General features: G+C 37.3%; 1 protein-coding gene across 1 annotated transcript; it reads right to left on the reverse strand.

Annotated features, from left to right (window-relative positions):
- Positions 1–4,442: 4,442 nt before the first annotated feature.
- Positions 4,443–15,291, reverse strand: DDX18 (DEAD-box helicase 18). Its single transcript, XM_035331961.1, has 14 exons — positions 15,035–15,291; positions 14,756–14,932; positions 12,993–13,133; positions 12,363–12,498; positions 11,804–11,904; positions 11,496–11,695; positions 11,301–11,415; positions 10,432–10,571; positions 9,405–9,566; positions 8,808–8,960; positions 8,003–8,116; positions 7,096–7,152; positions 5,878–6,055; positions 4,443–5,297 (listed from the first exon to the last, which is right to left on the reverse strand). Exons 1-14 carry the CDS (start codon positions 15,150–15,152, stop codon positions 5,155–5,157), a joined length of 1,935 nt encoding a protein of 644 aa, XP_035187852.1. The 5' UTR covers positions 15,153–15,291; the 3' UTR covers positions 4,443–5,154.
- Between the last annotated feature and the right edge of the window lie 1,469 nt (positions 15,292–16,760).

The following is a 16,760-nucleotide window of genomic DNA, read 5'->3' on the forward strand; positions in this document are numbered from 1 at the left end:
ACTATTCTGCAGAGATCTGTATACCTTCATGAATTTAAGTTTGCCGCAGGGGAGTGTGAACGTATATTCTTGTGACAGACCATGAATCCTATCACAGATAAAGCCAACACGTGAATGTGAAGATTATATGGTAGCAGATTAGCTGACATTACGCTTTCCACCTGTTATAACCACCACACTAAAAACAAACGAACAAAACACCCCTCCCCACCAAGCCAACAAAACCCCTCAACTAGTAATCTATGATTAAGTCTAATTTGCTTGACCTTGACTGTTGGCTTCAGCAAGAACAGTTTGCTATTATTTTGGCCACGTAGAAGACATGGACTTTCCATTTGTGGATATTATAAGTATCAGGTTTAAAGTTATTTCAGACCCATCCATTGATTTATATTTTAATTGGCGTCTGAGAAAGTCAAGGTGCCCCAATGCCTTTTTGATTCTTATTGTGACAAACTCCAAACCTGTGTTGAAAATCTTTTCATATTTGCCTTAAGTTTTTAATTATTCCTCATAGCAAAACAAAAGGGTCTTTAAATGGCGATGTAAGAAGTCCTGGGCTCCCTTTTCTTCAGCTTCTGAGTGCACTGAGAGCAGAAGGAGCAGCTGTCACTGGTGGTGGGGATGCAGAGCAGGCAGGCATTTGCCAGCAGGGACCAGTTAAGCTAGTCAGTCTGTTTTCTCTTCCCATACAGAAAGGCTTTTATTAATTAGAAATGACAATGTATCAAGAACACTTATCCAGAGCTTATAAGGAAGACTTGCTAGCTCCTACAAATGCACACGGTCTGTTAACCCCTATGAGTGAACATATAGTTTTAGCTGGGCAGAATAACACATTTAATGTATTATTGTGACTCAACATTCAATGGCGATTGCAACCGCTCTCAAAAGAGCTCAGAAAGCCCTGCACAGCTAAACTTCAGATGACAGCAAAAACAAAGAGCTGTTCCAAAAAAAGTTATACACGATTGTGCAGGGGCTACAAGTTTCTTCTTTTTTAATTCTGACAAAGGGGGAAAAAATAGCAGACAATTACATTTTTCAGTGTTGTAGCTTACAGAAGCGTTTGGGAAGATGGACTGCTATCGTAGAGTAGGCTCAGATATTTTTTTGAAGGGTGAATGCAGTTCTTAAGCTGGATGACACTGATATAACAAAATGAGTGCGTGTCTAGACAGCACCCTGAATTTCCATTTGTCTTCCCTTCTCTTAATGGCGTCCATCCTCTAACTTTTCTCACAACTCCATATCAAAAGTTTATTATAGTGGCTAAGAGAAAAAAAGGTAATCTCTTCTCCACGTGGCTGTGCAATAAAGAGATGTGACACAAGCAGCATTACAGTATTTATGACTTTGATGCAAGCCAGCAAATTTTTTAGAAGCAAAGAGCATTTCGGTTCAAGAGGTTGGATTGCTATTGTCACGGCTCAACATTTTCTATAAATCTAGAGCAAACAAAAGCATTGGGAACAGTTGCATGAATTCTCCTGTCAAGTTAAAAAGCTAAAATACTAGAGAAGCAAGCTAGTAGAGAGAAGTCAAGCGTAGAGACAGATTTTATTCTGCATATTTAGCCAGCTGATTCTAGGCTTCTTTCAGCATTGTTATTTTAGTTTGGGAAAAAAAAAAAGGCCAACAAAAAACCTTCTAAGAACTAATAATAGGCTATTTTCTAACATTCAAAAATGTTATTTTTGAAATAGGTATGGTCTTAACTTTTCATCTTTCTCATGAGAGCTTGCTTCCCATAAGCCTTACATTACTAGCTTGAAAGCCAATCATTAGGATATCTAAACCATTGGTAGCTCTGACACATGAAACAATAAGGCCAATTACTGCCAAGATGTAAACATATTTTTTATTTACAGCAAGTAGATACCCAGTTCATGTATTCTTGCTCTACACTATCAATAAGCATGCCCTCCACATACAACATTCACCCTGAAAAATTTGATGGCAACATGTTCAGTCTGGTTTTGTGCTTGTCTATACCTCGGCAGCAATATGGCACAGGAAACTTGTATTGTGACAACATTTTTCATGATTATGAGCAGTAGCTTGGCAATGGAATACTCCTTTATGGGCCTGTTCTGGGAACTGTCAAAAAAAATCTTCCACTTCAAGCAGGACAGTTTTGATCACCCCTTTAAGTGGTTTAAAGAGTCCAATTTCTTTGTCAAGGTTCTCAGAGAAAGAAGGCAATTTCTCAAGGCATACAATATTAGTCCCCAACCTATCAGTCATTGTTATGAGACAAGCCTTGAGAGTCTGATGGCTAAGGTCTATTAACTGCTCACAAGATTGATAACAGGCTAAGTTGCAAAGGAAACGGTAGATTTCCAATCAGTTTGACAATCTTTTAAACTTCTTGCAATACCATAGCAAAACAGATGTTGGCTGATACACAGATATTTCATCAGAAACTTTTTCATTTATGATTCCTTAAACAAAGCAAAAGGCAACTGTGCGTTTGCACAAACCAGGAAGCTGAAGCTCTTTTCTTTCAATACTAACTAGGTCTCAGCTGAGGAATTTTTCACCTGCTTAATTAGGAAATTACAGTGTGAAACAGCTGACTATGTAGTTGCTTCAGTCTGGGCAGCTATTACACATTCAAAATGCATAAATAAAAAAATAATTAACTTTTTTTTAGGGTAAGCTAGAGCAATACCATCTAGTATTTTCATCTCCCAGCTGAGATTATTTCAAAGATTCCTACAAAGCAAAAATACCTGGGAGGTGCAGGACAATGTTGTGTAAAAACCTCTACTTTTAATGTCAGACTTCAAAAACTGACAGTGCCTCAACTCTTCCAAAGAAAAAGGTAGGTGGAGCTAGAAGTTGTCTAGCTGCCTGGAAAGCAGACAGCCTTCTGCTTCCAGAACGAGTAGGAATGACAGAAAAAAGCAGTTCTCTGCAAAACAGGTTTTTGCGTACATCGAGAAGCAGCAGGAATGCTGACGTGCTTTAAGCCCAGCCGTCTCTGCAAGCACTCGGTCAGACAGGCAGTCGCTGCTCTGACACCCAACTCGCTGTGCCCGTTATCCCATCTTTTTTATGTTCCAAATGAATACTCCATTAACACTGAGTGCTTGTGCACTGATCTTTACACTGGTTTACTGCAGCTTTGCTTACAACTCTTCCCAGGTAATTAAGGTGGCAGTTCATCTAACGAGTCCTTCAGTGATTTCATTGTAAGGCAAGTTAAGTCCCAGACTGCAGCTGCACAGATCGCAGGTGCAGACAGAACCCTTTCACTGTATGATTCTGTACATCTCGGGTAATTTTTAAAATGTGCTATTAAGAAATAGACGTGAGAGCTATTTTGACACCTATTAGTTATAAATGTATAAGCAAACCCAGAATCAAAGATTAGATCTCAATGAGTCAGGCATCAAACAACCAATTAGTATTGCTTATCCTACACAGCAGATTCTGCTTTTTCATTATAACCCTGGAAGCATGAGACACTTAAACCATATTAACGGGAATCTACTTCAATATTTTGACACATTAGAAGTACTTAGTATCCAACCAATATTAATTATGTGCCTTGAAAAGCTGTCCAGCAGTGCTAAAAGTGAGCTGGTTCATAAAAAAGAGGAAGAAAGGCAACACTGCGTTCTGGATGCTGTAAGCACCCACAATGGAAGGGTCACAGTTTTTCTCCCCCAGATTATCAGGTTTCTCTATGGGTAAAGACATACCACCAGTTTTTCTGCAATACTTCAATGTACACATTATCTTATTTCAAATCTGACATACTACTTCAAAAGACCTAAGGGTAACAGTTCAGTTTACAGTGGAATAACTACAATTGCTTTTATATTCTTAAGTAGTCACAGTTTACATTCTGGATGATAGAGAAGAAAATAAAAGCTGTTTAGAAACCACATGGGGCCGATTTCTGGATTCTATGACTTTTTATTCCTTTCCTGCATTAATGGATGTACATTCCTGAAATATTATCCCCCCTCCCCTCCCCAAATTACCTACTTCTACAGTGGTAGAGACCTGAAAATAACGTATGTAATATAATTACTTTCCTGCACCTTGTGCTTTCTTTTCATGTATTGTTCATGCTTGTTCTGTTTGCAATGTGTATTCATCCCTCTTCCATTTCTCCCTCAAAACATCCTTTCAGGATACTTAAACACTTTTTTTTTTTTCTTTTTCTTTTTTTTTTTTTTTTTTTACCTTGGACAAGCAATTTTACTGTCCATCACCTAAATCCTCTAGAATTATCTTTGCCTCATTGCATCAACTTTACTAAGCATTAAAAAAAAAAAAAAAAAATCCCACACCTTTATCTGGGCTGAGTCCTTCCAATCAAGCAAACTGCTTTTCTTATTTTTCTTTGCCTATTCTTAAGAGAATACAGTAGACATTACCAGACAGGTGAATTCAGATTTCCACAGACCATGAAGGAAAACCAAACATTTCACTAGAATGTTACCATTTAATCATAACTTTAAGATAAACAGTTCTAAGCATTTCTCAGATGTATATCTATGTATTTTCTTTTTTTTAAAATCTTGGACATCCTGTATGTTATACAGATACCATGACTTAAAACAGTTACAAGCTCAGTCTTAATTTGATTCAAAGGACATGCTCTGTTCTGAAGGAATCTTCCTATATTCTCCTGGAAAGTTGATGGACAGTTCTGTACCACTAAAACTGCAGTGATTCTTGTAAACAAAAATCCTCTAGTTTTTTTTTTTACACTGTAAAAGTTTTATCCAGAGACCTACGAACTCTTCTGCATTTCTCAGCATACTGAAGTCTCTTGTAACACAAGTCATCTCACGCTGCAATCTGTCCTGCATTCTACCTACTCCAACAATTTCCATGTGTGCATGTAAAAAGGGTAAATATATAGCAATTTTTTCTATAAAAAGCTGAAAATATTTTTTCTTTAATAAATCTGTAGTATTAACTTGAAATAATTACAAGCATAGCAAAATTAGCAGGCTACCTGTCTTTATTCTCCTTTCCAAAGAGTCTTCCTGAAATGAAAGATGTTCTTATAAACAAAAGCAAATTTCCCTAAAAACGCCAACAGAACAGTTTAAAATTGAAGTAACTGTCGGACAGTTTTGGTGAAGGCAGTCTATTCCAACGGAACAAGCCATTTTAATGAATGCATGATTAACGAGAAAACTGCCGATTGTCTGATTTCTTGTTAATATGCTTGAAGATTTTAGCTTTGTGGACGTTCTTTGATTTCTGGTAACCAAATCCTCCACCTCCACCTCTTTTCTGTAGCCTTCTGCCTTGGTTGCTGTTCACATCTGGAATTTTGTGGGTTAAGGAACTTAAAAAAAAATAATTTGAAACGTTACTTACTAAGGAGAGAGAAAAGTAGCAGCGTTAACATAAGAATTTGATTTGCAGAACTACAGATCAAATTGAAGCTGTGCATGTCATTGTAATGAACCCTTTTATTCCTCCAGCTGTACAATTAATTTGACCAAAGTATCACTGCTTCAACTTCCACCCACTGGCAGCTTTGACAAGAGGGGCCCTTGCCCCTCTATTTCAGTATTCCACGATTAAACTTAACTACACACCTTTCAATGAAAATGGGAGTGCAGGAAGGACAACAGCACCCTGGAACATGTTTACAACACTCCAGCACCTGCTAAACTGCAGCAAATGAAGCACATTCATGCACTAAAACAGATGGTTGTAAACACTAAAACTGGAAAACTTGCCATTTAGGATTTTGTTTGATAAACCATTTTTGAGCACGATGCATGTACGTGATTAACAGGAAAGCCAAAACAAACAAAATGAAAAACAGAATTTGAAGTAGCATAGGTACTATAACATAGCAGGAATTCAGCTGTGAAACACTGCAGTAAAGGATACTGAGGTCAACAAATGGAGGGACTTTAAAACCAAATGAAAGGCTGACTTTGTTAAGATCCAGGTTATTGACATTATATATCTGCTTCAGAGAATGGGAGTCATAAGCTCTAATGTAGGCTTTGTATGCTTCCTGGGCTGACTTATGAAGAAAGTAGTTCTTCTCAATCAGTTTCTCCAGCTGGTGAGGAGGAAAGAAAAACAGAAGGCATGAAATTATGGCTGTATGTGGAAGCAAATTATTTACTGCGCATGCTGCAGTGACATTCACTGCTCACTTCAGCAAGACTGCACTGTGATATGTGTGCACTCTGCTGTTACAGTGCATTTATAAAAAGAACAACGAAGAAGTCTGAAGTTGAATTACACTATGAAGCCCATCTCATTTGACTTCTAGCATACATTAACTTGGCATACTAATATTAAGTTACATTAGGTGTCATTGTTTCCTAATTATTCTAACAACAATCCTCTTTCTGTAAGGCCTGTCTTCAATACTTCTTGTATTGCTATTTCAAGTTTAGTTTATTACAAATAAACTTTACAGCACTCTTATGAAAAGAATGACTCACAGAACTAAACAAAAATAAAAATTCTTATCTACCGAAGTATCTATGCTATTCTCTTCAACTTTGTGCTCCGTTGCTATTTTTGTAGCACTGCAGCACAAAACAGATTTGGCTGATGCTGGGCTTTATTACCATCAAGGAGGTTAAAAATACACTTGGAATATATACACTAGCATTTCTAGGTGTTGGTACTAGATTTCTTACATGCTGAAGGCTGAACAAATCATCTTAGAAAACATAAGATATTCAGAATTAATCTAAACATGCACAACCATTCAATGAAAGCTACCGAAACATCATGTTTAGTATGCTGGACAAGAATATTCTATTCAAGAGCTGAAGGCGTATTTACATCATTATGATTTTGCAATATAACATGAAAAAACAATCCTTACAAGCAAATTCAGATGATGTAATGATGTTGATTTAATACTGGATATTAAAATCTGTATTTGATTTCACAACATTTTCTATCTATAATATCATAAAGGGACAATATGACATGAAGATTTACTGCACAATACTCACCTAAAGGAACTTTTCTGAACATGCACACAGATTTTTAAATTTTAGTTGTGATAGACTATATAATTATTTATATAAATTGTTATTATACAAATGTTCAGAGTACCTTTAGTAAGCCACTTCATACCTGAGACTGGATATCTGAAATCTTTGACCAAGAAAATTCAAATTCACTGAGCGGTACCTTTAACAAACAAACAAAAAAATTATGTTATGTATTACTTATATATTGTATGTATTACTGTGCAAACAGTCAATGTGTTTAAGACCTAAAACAAATAGGATAAAATCTGTCAGATAACAGAAGACTTATTTTTTAATACTTTAGCTATCTCTCTTAATAGATAATTATAACTTTGAAGTTCAAGGACATATTCTTGAGTGAAAAGATTACCTACACATATTTTACGTTTTTGACATCTTTTTTTCAAAGCAATCATCACACTATTACTACTTCTTACCATAGATACATTCATAAAGTACCTTTGCACCAATATATCAGTATTACCACATCCTTTCAACTAGTATAAAGACTCTCATTATGGCACTTTTACCACTTTAGCTTTTGCTTTAGAAGCTACATCACTTTAATTACAAGTGGCAAAATTCCAGACTGTACACAACCCCCTACAGAAAACCCCCACTAAGAAACTAGGAGCAGTTCTACCATATTAAAAGGGTTACACTTGAACGAAGGCTATCTTTATTTTGAAATTTATAAAAAAGTATGATTCTTTCAAAAGCAAATTAAAAACTGCACTGGCCAAGCTCCCAGTATCTTTCCATGATGGGTCATAGGAAATTTATTTCTTAATAATACAAGCTACACAGTTGCAAAGCAACTATAAATATACTCACTAGTTACCTTTGAGTCTAAGGTCAGCAGCACAAAGTCAGATATTCAGTTAAATATTTTCTAAGCAACACAATAGTTCTTGCTTAAAAGTTAAAATGTTTCATTAATCATTACAATTTTTGCCTTTGAAATCTTGGTTGCACTATGAAATCATAAAAAAAAGTCTACAGAAATTTACCCTGGCTTGTTTCAGGTAACGAAGAAAGCCCAGTTCTTCTGGTCGTAGAATGAGCAGAGCATGTCCTCTACCATTTATACCTCTGGCCGTTCTACCAACACGATGAATATACTCCTTTGTTGCAGAGAATAAGAAAAAGTAAGTCCAGTCAGTATTTCAAGCATTTAGTAACACAGTTTCACAGTAAAACACTTGACATTAATAACGCGTCATCCATTATGTTTTAAGAACATACACTGACACATGGATAAGGCAAACTAAGTGTTGATAATGCAAAGCACATTTAGGTTGAGCCAGAAACCCCTGACTACAAGTATCACACCTTTTATTGAAGTAAAAAGAACTGTAGTGTCCTGTAACTGAAAATTTTACTTTGCTTTTGATATAGTTGCTCTATACGTTTGTCAAGACTTTCCAGATCTGAGTTGTTCTTGTTTGCACTGGACATTTATTCTAATGAGAATTCGATTTTTTATATAAAAATCAAATTTCTATTGAAAAAGCTGTCAGGAGATTCAAGGACGCATATATGAACTTCATACTCCTTCTAAAAGATGTTTTGTTTTTTAGCTGATTAGATTTTAAATTACTTTATTAGCATAAAAGTAATGTTTTACAAAACTACACTTAAAAAGGTCACAAAGGTCTCAGCTAGGTGCAGCATCTCATAGGATCTGCTAAAGTGGAAGAAATCAGCTTCTAGATGCTAACATGGCTGAATTCTGACCTCTGTTGAGCAGAAGATTCAGGTTTCTCTGCTACATATGTAGCTAGTAATTGAAAGTTTTTTATTTCCTCAACTTACTTTTGGATCATCTGGAGGGTCGTACTGGACAATCCAGTCCACTTCAGGAATATCCAGTCCTCTGGCAGCTACATCAGTGCACAACAGAATTCCAGATTCTGCATTACAGAACTGGAAAAATGTCGTGGTACGTTTTGTCTGTTTCTGCTTGCCCTAAACAACAACAACAAAAATATAATAATAAACCCACACACATTAAGGATGAAATGTCAACTATAAAAAGTTTACCAGCTTGAAAGCTTAAATGTCATTTCTCATATCATATCACCACCAAAAAAAATAGAATAATTTAGGGAGATAAAAGTATAATAATTTGGAGAGAAACAGAAAAACGGGCTACACATAGAGGATATATTAATGTCAGTATTCAAACCTCATTTAAAAAGCAGTAATATTAACAGTATTGCAGTGCTCTTAATAAATTCTTTTTACTTTATCTTATTCCTCTGCAAACTAATTGAGATCAGCACATTTTGTTAGCAGAGTATCTGTTTATTATAAACAGAAATGAAATACATAAGGTGAATGGAAGATCCGTAACAACTTACAGGTATTATCAGATTAATTAAAACTGAAATCTACATATAAAATACTTACATGAATGGCCATAACAGGCAGATCGATGTAGTTGAGTAATTCATAGTGGTACTTCACTGACATACATGAAGAAAAAAATACCATTAGTTTCTTCTTCCGGTTCTTCTTAAGGAATGTGAAGAGCAAAAGGAATCTTTTTTCAGACGGACATACCACATAACCCTGGAAATTATTTAAATATTGTCAAACAAAGTTGTATGGAACATATTTTAGCTTTACTAATACAATTAAATCAGGGGACTGTTTTCTTGCACAACAGATGTGCCAAACAGTTAAATTTTCCAGCTATACAGTTAGAAACCACTTGATTTATTTCCTGTCCCTCACTGTGTTATATGAAACTCCTAAATTAGAGTTGATGGCAAGAAACTTACTCTGCTGATAAATAATTCTCTAAGAGAAGCATTTCTTAACTAGTTCTTAAAAAATAGTATTTAAATGAAGAACAGTTTATACAATAAAAATCCATTTCAAGGACTTCTGAATTTCTGATATTAGGTATGATAATTACTGCATAGGCTTCTTAAAATTCTTTATCATTTCAAGAATTTTATCTAGTTTTTTCAGCAAGATTACACTTTAAATGTGATTTGTAAGTACTGGTCATTTTAAAACACCACTCACCATTTTGTCAACCACACAAACCCCAAAACTACTGTACAACTGTATTTAGCTGGCATCTGAAGTAGCAACAGTGAAATCTATAGCGTTTTCTAGTCCGTAACGTGGTAATATAATTAAAAAGAAAACTGGAGCTTAAGTAGGTAACATAGATAGGAATGGCAAAGTGTAACTAACTGTATTATTATTCAGTGAACTTTTATATTATCCTTCCTGCAATCGTTGACTAGATGCACACAGCTTACAGCTAGCAGAGTGAATAAAGCCCTTTAGGCAACTGATAGCTTTTGCCCAGCAGGATGTTAAACAATCTCTAAGACAGTATTTATACAACCCATTTAAAAACATATAAGGCAGTGTAAGCTCATGGATGATACCCCTTTTAGTAAGGTGTTCAAGGTGTTACCTGTTCAAGACCATCAACTGTTGCTGTCTCCTTGTTGTCATCAACCCCAACATACAGTGGCTCTTTCTTCAGAGAGATCTTTGCCAGATCTTCAACCTTTCTTGTTTGCGTAGCGGAAAACAGCATTGTCTGTCTGCGCTCTAAAAGTATTTTAAAAGAAAGCCTAATTTTTAAAAGGGGAATGCAAAGAGCAAGACCCATTTGCACTTCAATTTTGAGACAAAACAACAATTTAGACAGAGACTTACCTTGTAATTCTAACTATAGATTGATTTCATTTTCATGGATATTAAAATATTTTTGTTTTCCAAAACATGCTGCAAACTTTTTATTTACTACTTCCATGCTTTTCCCTGCATTTCAGTAATTAATGGGAGAGCCCTGGGGACTCTGAGATTGTGTTTTATATATCAATTGCAAGGAATAACTAAATCAAAGTAAGATAAAGCAAATTTTAAGGCAAATACAGAAATAAACTTCTACTGTTCTTGGAAATACGAATAAAAAAATCCAACTGCAAGCCAGAAGACCTTTTTCCTTATATTTAAGTTTTATAAGGAAATAATAAATTGTAGGTAATAAAACAGGCAAAGAAAGATGAATGAGATCCTGTAGGATTTTGAACTAAAATGATCTTATGTGAACAGAATTATATTCCTGAAGTGTGAAAGAAAACTCTGTCCTTAGATAAATGATGCTAAATAAAATAATACATACTAGCTATCAGGAAAAAAGATGGAGTAAAACAATCACTCTGAGGTACATCTACAGAACTATAAAAATTAATGACTTCTTTTACAATAATTGAGCCATAAAGAAGACAAAATGTTAGCCAAGTAATTTCCAATAAAGACTTTTTTTTTCCTTACTTGGTAGAAGTTTTATGATCTGTTTCATTTCTTCTTCAAATCCAACCTCTAAGATACGATCCGCCTCATCAATTACCAAACACTGCAAGTTCTTGTACATGAAACCTGGAGTGTTCTAGAAGATTAACAAATATAGAGTCAGGCAGGGAGAAGTATTTTATTATATTAAGTAATAGGCATCAGTATTTTATCTACCTGCATATGATCCAGAAGCCTTCCTGGCGTTGCTACAATGATGTTGATTCCATTCCCAAGTTTCTGTGCTTCTGCTGATCTGTTACTGCCTCCCATTATCAGACCATAGGTGTGAACGTGATGATTCATAAGTTCTTTAAGAACTCCATAGGTTTGCATCGCAAGCTCTCGAGTAGGTGAAAGAATAATAACACCCGTTCCTAAAGCAGACATCAACCAAGCAAGAATAAGTTACGGAAACTCACCCAATCCCCTTTGCAGTCAAAATGACAAATAGGATTCAACCATGAAACAAAGAAAAAGATTACCGTTTCTAGGCATGAATTTTAACTTGTAGATGAGCTCTACTGCAGGAATGAGAAATGCAAGTGTTTTTCCGCTGCCTGTTTTTGCGGCTGCTAAAATATCCCTGCATAAAACAAAGTTACAAAAAGAAGCGTTTAGTTAAACCTACACAGAAAACAGCAGTCATACTCTGGATGATGTTGACAATATAAAAATGTACCATAGCTTAAAGGAAGTCAGTATAGTTAATACTAAAAAGTCTCTGGCAGATCTGGTCCACAGCAATTGGTCTCTGCCTCCAGAGACTATGCGACACTGTACCAAGAGGCCAATGCAAACAGACTTCCTGCTTTCAAAGCCAAATGCAAAGCAAGTTCCATGAACTTGCTCAGTACTTTTTCCATAGATAACAGATACACTTTGTTACCTTGTATTAACGTTTACAAACAAAGTATTAAAAAAAATATGAGAATATATTTATATATAAAAAAAAGCTGTAAAAAGTCACATCTCATGTATTTATCTTGCTAGCAGAATTTCCACATTTGTTGTCAATATAGTTATTAAAAACACATTTCTTACCTGCCTTCCAGAAGAGGTTTAATACTTTTATGCTGAATTTCTGTCATGTGCGTAAAGCCCATGTCATTTATGCCTTTCAGTGTATTCTCACTGACAAGACCATCAAGGGAAGTAAATGAATTGTCTTCAAAACCACCTGAAGGGAAAACAAATTTCAAACTTATTTCTTCAGCTCTATCCATCCTAAGACTACCCAGTTAAAATTGATGTTAGAAGGATTTTTTTATTCCTTCCTACCACAAAATCCTAAGATGTTGACAAAATACTCTGTATTAACAGGTCCCTAGGAATACTGCAGACAGCTGTTAGCAGTGTATATGAGTGCACTGCCTCTCATTCTGACTTATTAGCCATACACCTCCACTGACTTTTTCTTCCATAATGAAATGTGTGTGCGGGTATGTTATAAAACTAATTTTCATTAGTAATTTTAAGACCAACAGAAGCGTAGATATAATGCGAATTTCAAGCAACAGTAACTGAATAATAGCTCTACAGCTGTCAATATCACACTATCTGTATTCAAACATATAACTTTTATTGCAAAATTGAGAACTGCAACTTGCTCTGGAAAAAAGCTTGAGAACTTGGGATTTTTGTACATCTATGAAAAATGAGGACACAAGATACCTGTTAAACCTAGCGGTAAACTAGGTACTTCATCCTCTTCCTCCTCTTCTTCCACTTCTTTCTCTCCAGAATCCTTCCCATCTTCATCTTCTGCCTCCACAGACTTGCCTTCCTCAGTTTTTGCTTTTTTAATTTCTGTACCTAGGGTGTTTTTTTTATAAAAAACTCATTAAAACTCATTAAAAAACATGTTCATCGTTAAAAGCTGAACCACAGACTTACTTTCTTTAGCCTGTAAATCACTGCTATGAATGTCATGATGTAGGAGGGGTCATAAGAATGGGTGGCAAGGTTTCTATGAAGCCTTCTGATACAGATAGCTACACATTCATTCAAGTTCCTTGCACACAATTCACTTTGCACCATAAACCAAAGCAGTGTAGAGTATACCATATGTTTTTTTCTGGGGAAATGACATAACTTGAACAAGTTACAAAATTATTTCTTATTTTTAACTTAGACACCATTTGTGTTCAGGTCATGTGAAACTTAACATCTCTGTTCCATTTTAGGTACCTGAATTCTCAGAGAACTGCATGAAAACAGCATATTATTTGTACAACCATGGCAAGTGTCACAAGGATCTAACAGGTAAGGGATTGAAGTTTTGAATATAAATATATATATATGTATATATTCTAGCAATACTTACAGCATCCAATTTTGGGGGGTAATTATTCAGTATACTTTAGTTTCATTCATAATACACAGATGTTGACAAATCCTGGACAAACTGATAAAAAGGATGTACTGGCTGCATGTTCAAGCACAGGAATCATCCATACATCAAAGCTCTATGCTGAGAGCCTAACCAGTAAAATATCGAAACTTAACATTACATAGCATAATCCTATGGAACAATTAAGTTGGTTGCTACTGGTTCAGTAAATATTAGAGTTCAGATATTATAGTAAGAATAAATGATTAAATCACTTAGAGAATATAAGCCTCAAAAGTATTTAAATCTAAATGCAGTACATAAACAAAATGTAATATGGACCTGTTCTCTACTCTTATTCATTGTGAAACAGCTACCTTTCCATCAAAAGTATTTGGATGCACATACAGAATTCTGTCTTTGCAAAAAGAAAAATCACAAGGTATCAGTTATTGCACTCTTTTGCTTGATGTTAACAGAGTAAAAAATTGGAAGGAATAGATTAATTTCAGATTAGGTTGTTAAAGCACTAACATGCTTTTTCGAGTTATCCATCCAATTTCTTTAGGATCATTTATTGCAAAGCATATAAGGAGCGGTCCTTCTACTCATTAGCGTACTTGTATCCCTAAAATATCGTTATAATGCAAATCTGTTTTCCAAAAATCACTAGAAACACTGTATGATAACCACCTCTTTCACCAGCATAACCTGAAGAAACACAACGAGTACAGGTAGGGCTGTTACGTTTGTGCATAGGGGAAATCGCCACCAGAAACACACGACCCAGCAGCATGTGCTCTCCTGTGCTGGCAAGGCCCAGAGCTGCAGCAGCTGGGCACAGACCGTAACAGCTCCCAAGTATATGCAGAGACCCCTCAGATCTTCAGCTACTTTCTTCTACTTGAAAAAAATAGATACCACGGAGGACCCCCAGGGCTCTAAATCGTGCACCAGCCCAAACCAGGGCACTTCTCACCGCCAGCATACCCTCTCTGAAGGCGCACAAAACTGAAAGAAGGCTTTTTTTTTTGTTGCTGGGGAACGTCTCAGCGGTGCTTCGGCTGTGCAAATGAATCCCAGCGTACCGGGGAAGACAACGTACCGTTCTCGGGAGCAGCCGCCGCCTTCCTCTTCTTCTTCTTCTTCCTCTTGGCCCCGGCACTCTCCGGGCACGGCGCCGCCGCCTCGGGGGCTTCTGCCTCGGGGATCGCCGCCTCGGGGGTTTCTTCCACCGCCTCTTCTTCCTCCTCCGGGGGGCTCGGCGAGGCCGCCGGAGGCGCTGAGAGGACAAAAAAAAAAACAACAAGCTGTGAGCGGCGCAGCAAGGCCGGAGGCCGGGGAGAGGCTCCCGTCCCCTTCCCGGTCCCGGTCTCCGCCGTACCTGCCCGCTCGGCCGCCCGCAGCTTCAGGTTGCGCTGCCGCAGCTTCAGGTTGCGCTTGTGGATCTTCTTGCGGAGCAGCCGCATGGGCAGGTTGCCCGCGGCCACCGACACCGACATGGCGGCCACACGTGGGGACGTTGGCCCGGCACGACGCGGCCTGGCCTCGCGCGGCCCGGCCCCGCGCCGCCTGACGGGCGGCCCGGAGCGGCACCCAGCGCCTCGGCGGAGGCAGCGCCGCGCTCCCTGGGCCCGCCTCCTCCTCCTCTTCCTCCTCCTCTTCCTCGCCGGCAGTTACCACTGAGAAGCACCACACCTCCCTGCCAGCCCCTCCACTTCTAGTGCTGGGCACTTCGGCCTTCATTCCTTGTAGCGTCCTCCTCCTCCTGCCTCCCCATCCTCTCCCAAAGCGCGATGAGCCCCTGACATCTGTGCTGTTGACAGCACCCTTCACATCTTTCGTGACCAGCAGATGGCACAAATAGCACAGGAACTTACAGCGGATTGCTTTGGTTTCTCAAGCCAATGACGGCTATGGTCTTAGAAATCTGAACGGCTGCAAGCTCTGTAATGCACAGCCTGCAATAACTTGCTGTAAAGCAAATTAAGCTACAGAATTATTACTCTACTAATTTCGAAGTGTTTATTGCACATAACATCATCTTCTAAAGTTACTGCTGTCAGAGATGAAACAAAACCACTCTTCATCATCTGTAATTGTTGATGTGTTCATATGGATCACCAGTATGACTATTACTGTTATCATGATTGTGCCAGAACTTCACCAGATGATACATAGCATTTTAAAAATTATTTATTAACAATGTACCTACATTCAAATTGCTAATAGTTACTAGACTTTCACGAGAGAAACATGACAGATGGCCACTTTTCTTCAGTGTGAACGCCTTGCTCCAGAAATATGAGTCATTATCTGAGAAACTTCAGAAAGGAAGGTGTTATAAAGGCATGAGGAAGACACAGACTTAGAGAAAATAGAAGGCATTTGCAATTCTAAAAAATAATGTTGTTTATGAAAAGCTTGTCAAAGGAGGAGGAAGCATGACCAGGGAAGAAAAATTAATCTAACCAGGCATTGCTGGAGCAAGAAAAGATGTCCCTGATTCTATGTGATGTCTAGCAACACTGAATGAAGACCAAGACAAAATGAAATTGTAACACTTTTACATTTTCTACTTGAAACTGGAACCTTGCAGGTGAATAAAAACCAAATAACCAAACCATGTTTAAAAAAAATTAATTAATTAATTAATTAGTTAATTTTGAGTGGAAACTGAAAACAATATGTCCACTTGGCTAATTCTTTTACTACGTCACTTTCCTTCCCAGGTACAAGGATGAACAGCTTCAACAAGAGGAACTAAAGAGTAAATGACTTCAGTATACCGTATATTAAAGCATTTTTACTGTTTTAATCCACATCTTACTTGATTTCCTTCTGAACTCTTCATATTTCATAACTGCAAGTAGTTGCCATGGTTGTGGGGCAAGATGCATTGCACCTCACTTCCAGCAAAGTTCACAGGTGTTCATTGTTGGGACATTCTGGACAGTTTGAAAAGTATGGTCTGTAGCTTGGTTTTTGAGATGCTCTACTTAAAGTTGTGGCACTGAAACTCTGAAGCAGGAAAGGTGACCATGCCCAAACTGTGACAGACTGGATAACGGATCTGGCTGCTGGCTTTTTCAACTGACAGAATAACTCAT

This window comes from Oxyura jamaicensis, chromosome 7 (assembly GCF_011077185.1).
Source record: "Oxyura jamaicensis isolate SHBP4307 breed ruddy duck chromosome 7, BPBGC_Ojam_1.0, whole genome shotgun sequence".
Classification (NCBI taxonomy): Eukaryota; Metazoa; Chordata; class Aves; order Anseriformes; family Anatidae; genus Oxyura; species Oxyura jamaicensis.

Coding starts and splice junctions, on each gene's coding strand:
- DDX18 (XM_035331961.1), bottom strand. CDS start 15,152: ATGTCGGTGTCGGTGGCCGCGGGCAACCTGCCCATGCGGCTGCTCCGC. Junction 8,117..8,807: donor ACCCTCCAGATGATCCAAAA/GTAAGTTGAGGA, acceptor TCTGCAACAAAG/GAGTATATTCATCGTGTTGG. Junction 5,298..5,877: donor CCCTCCATTTGTTGACCTCA/GTATCCTTTACT, acceptor ACAAAATTCCAG/ATGTGAACAGCAACCAAGGC.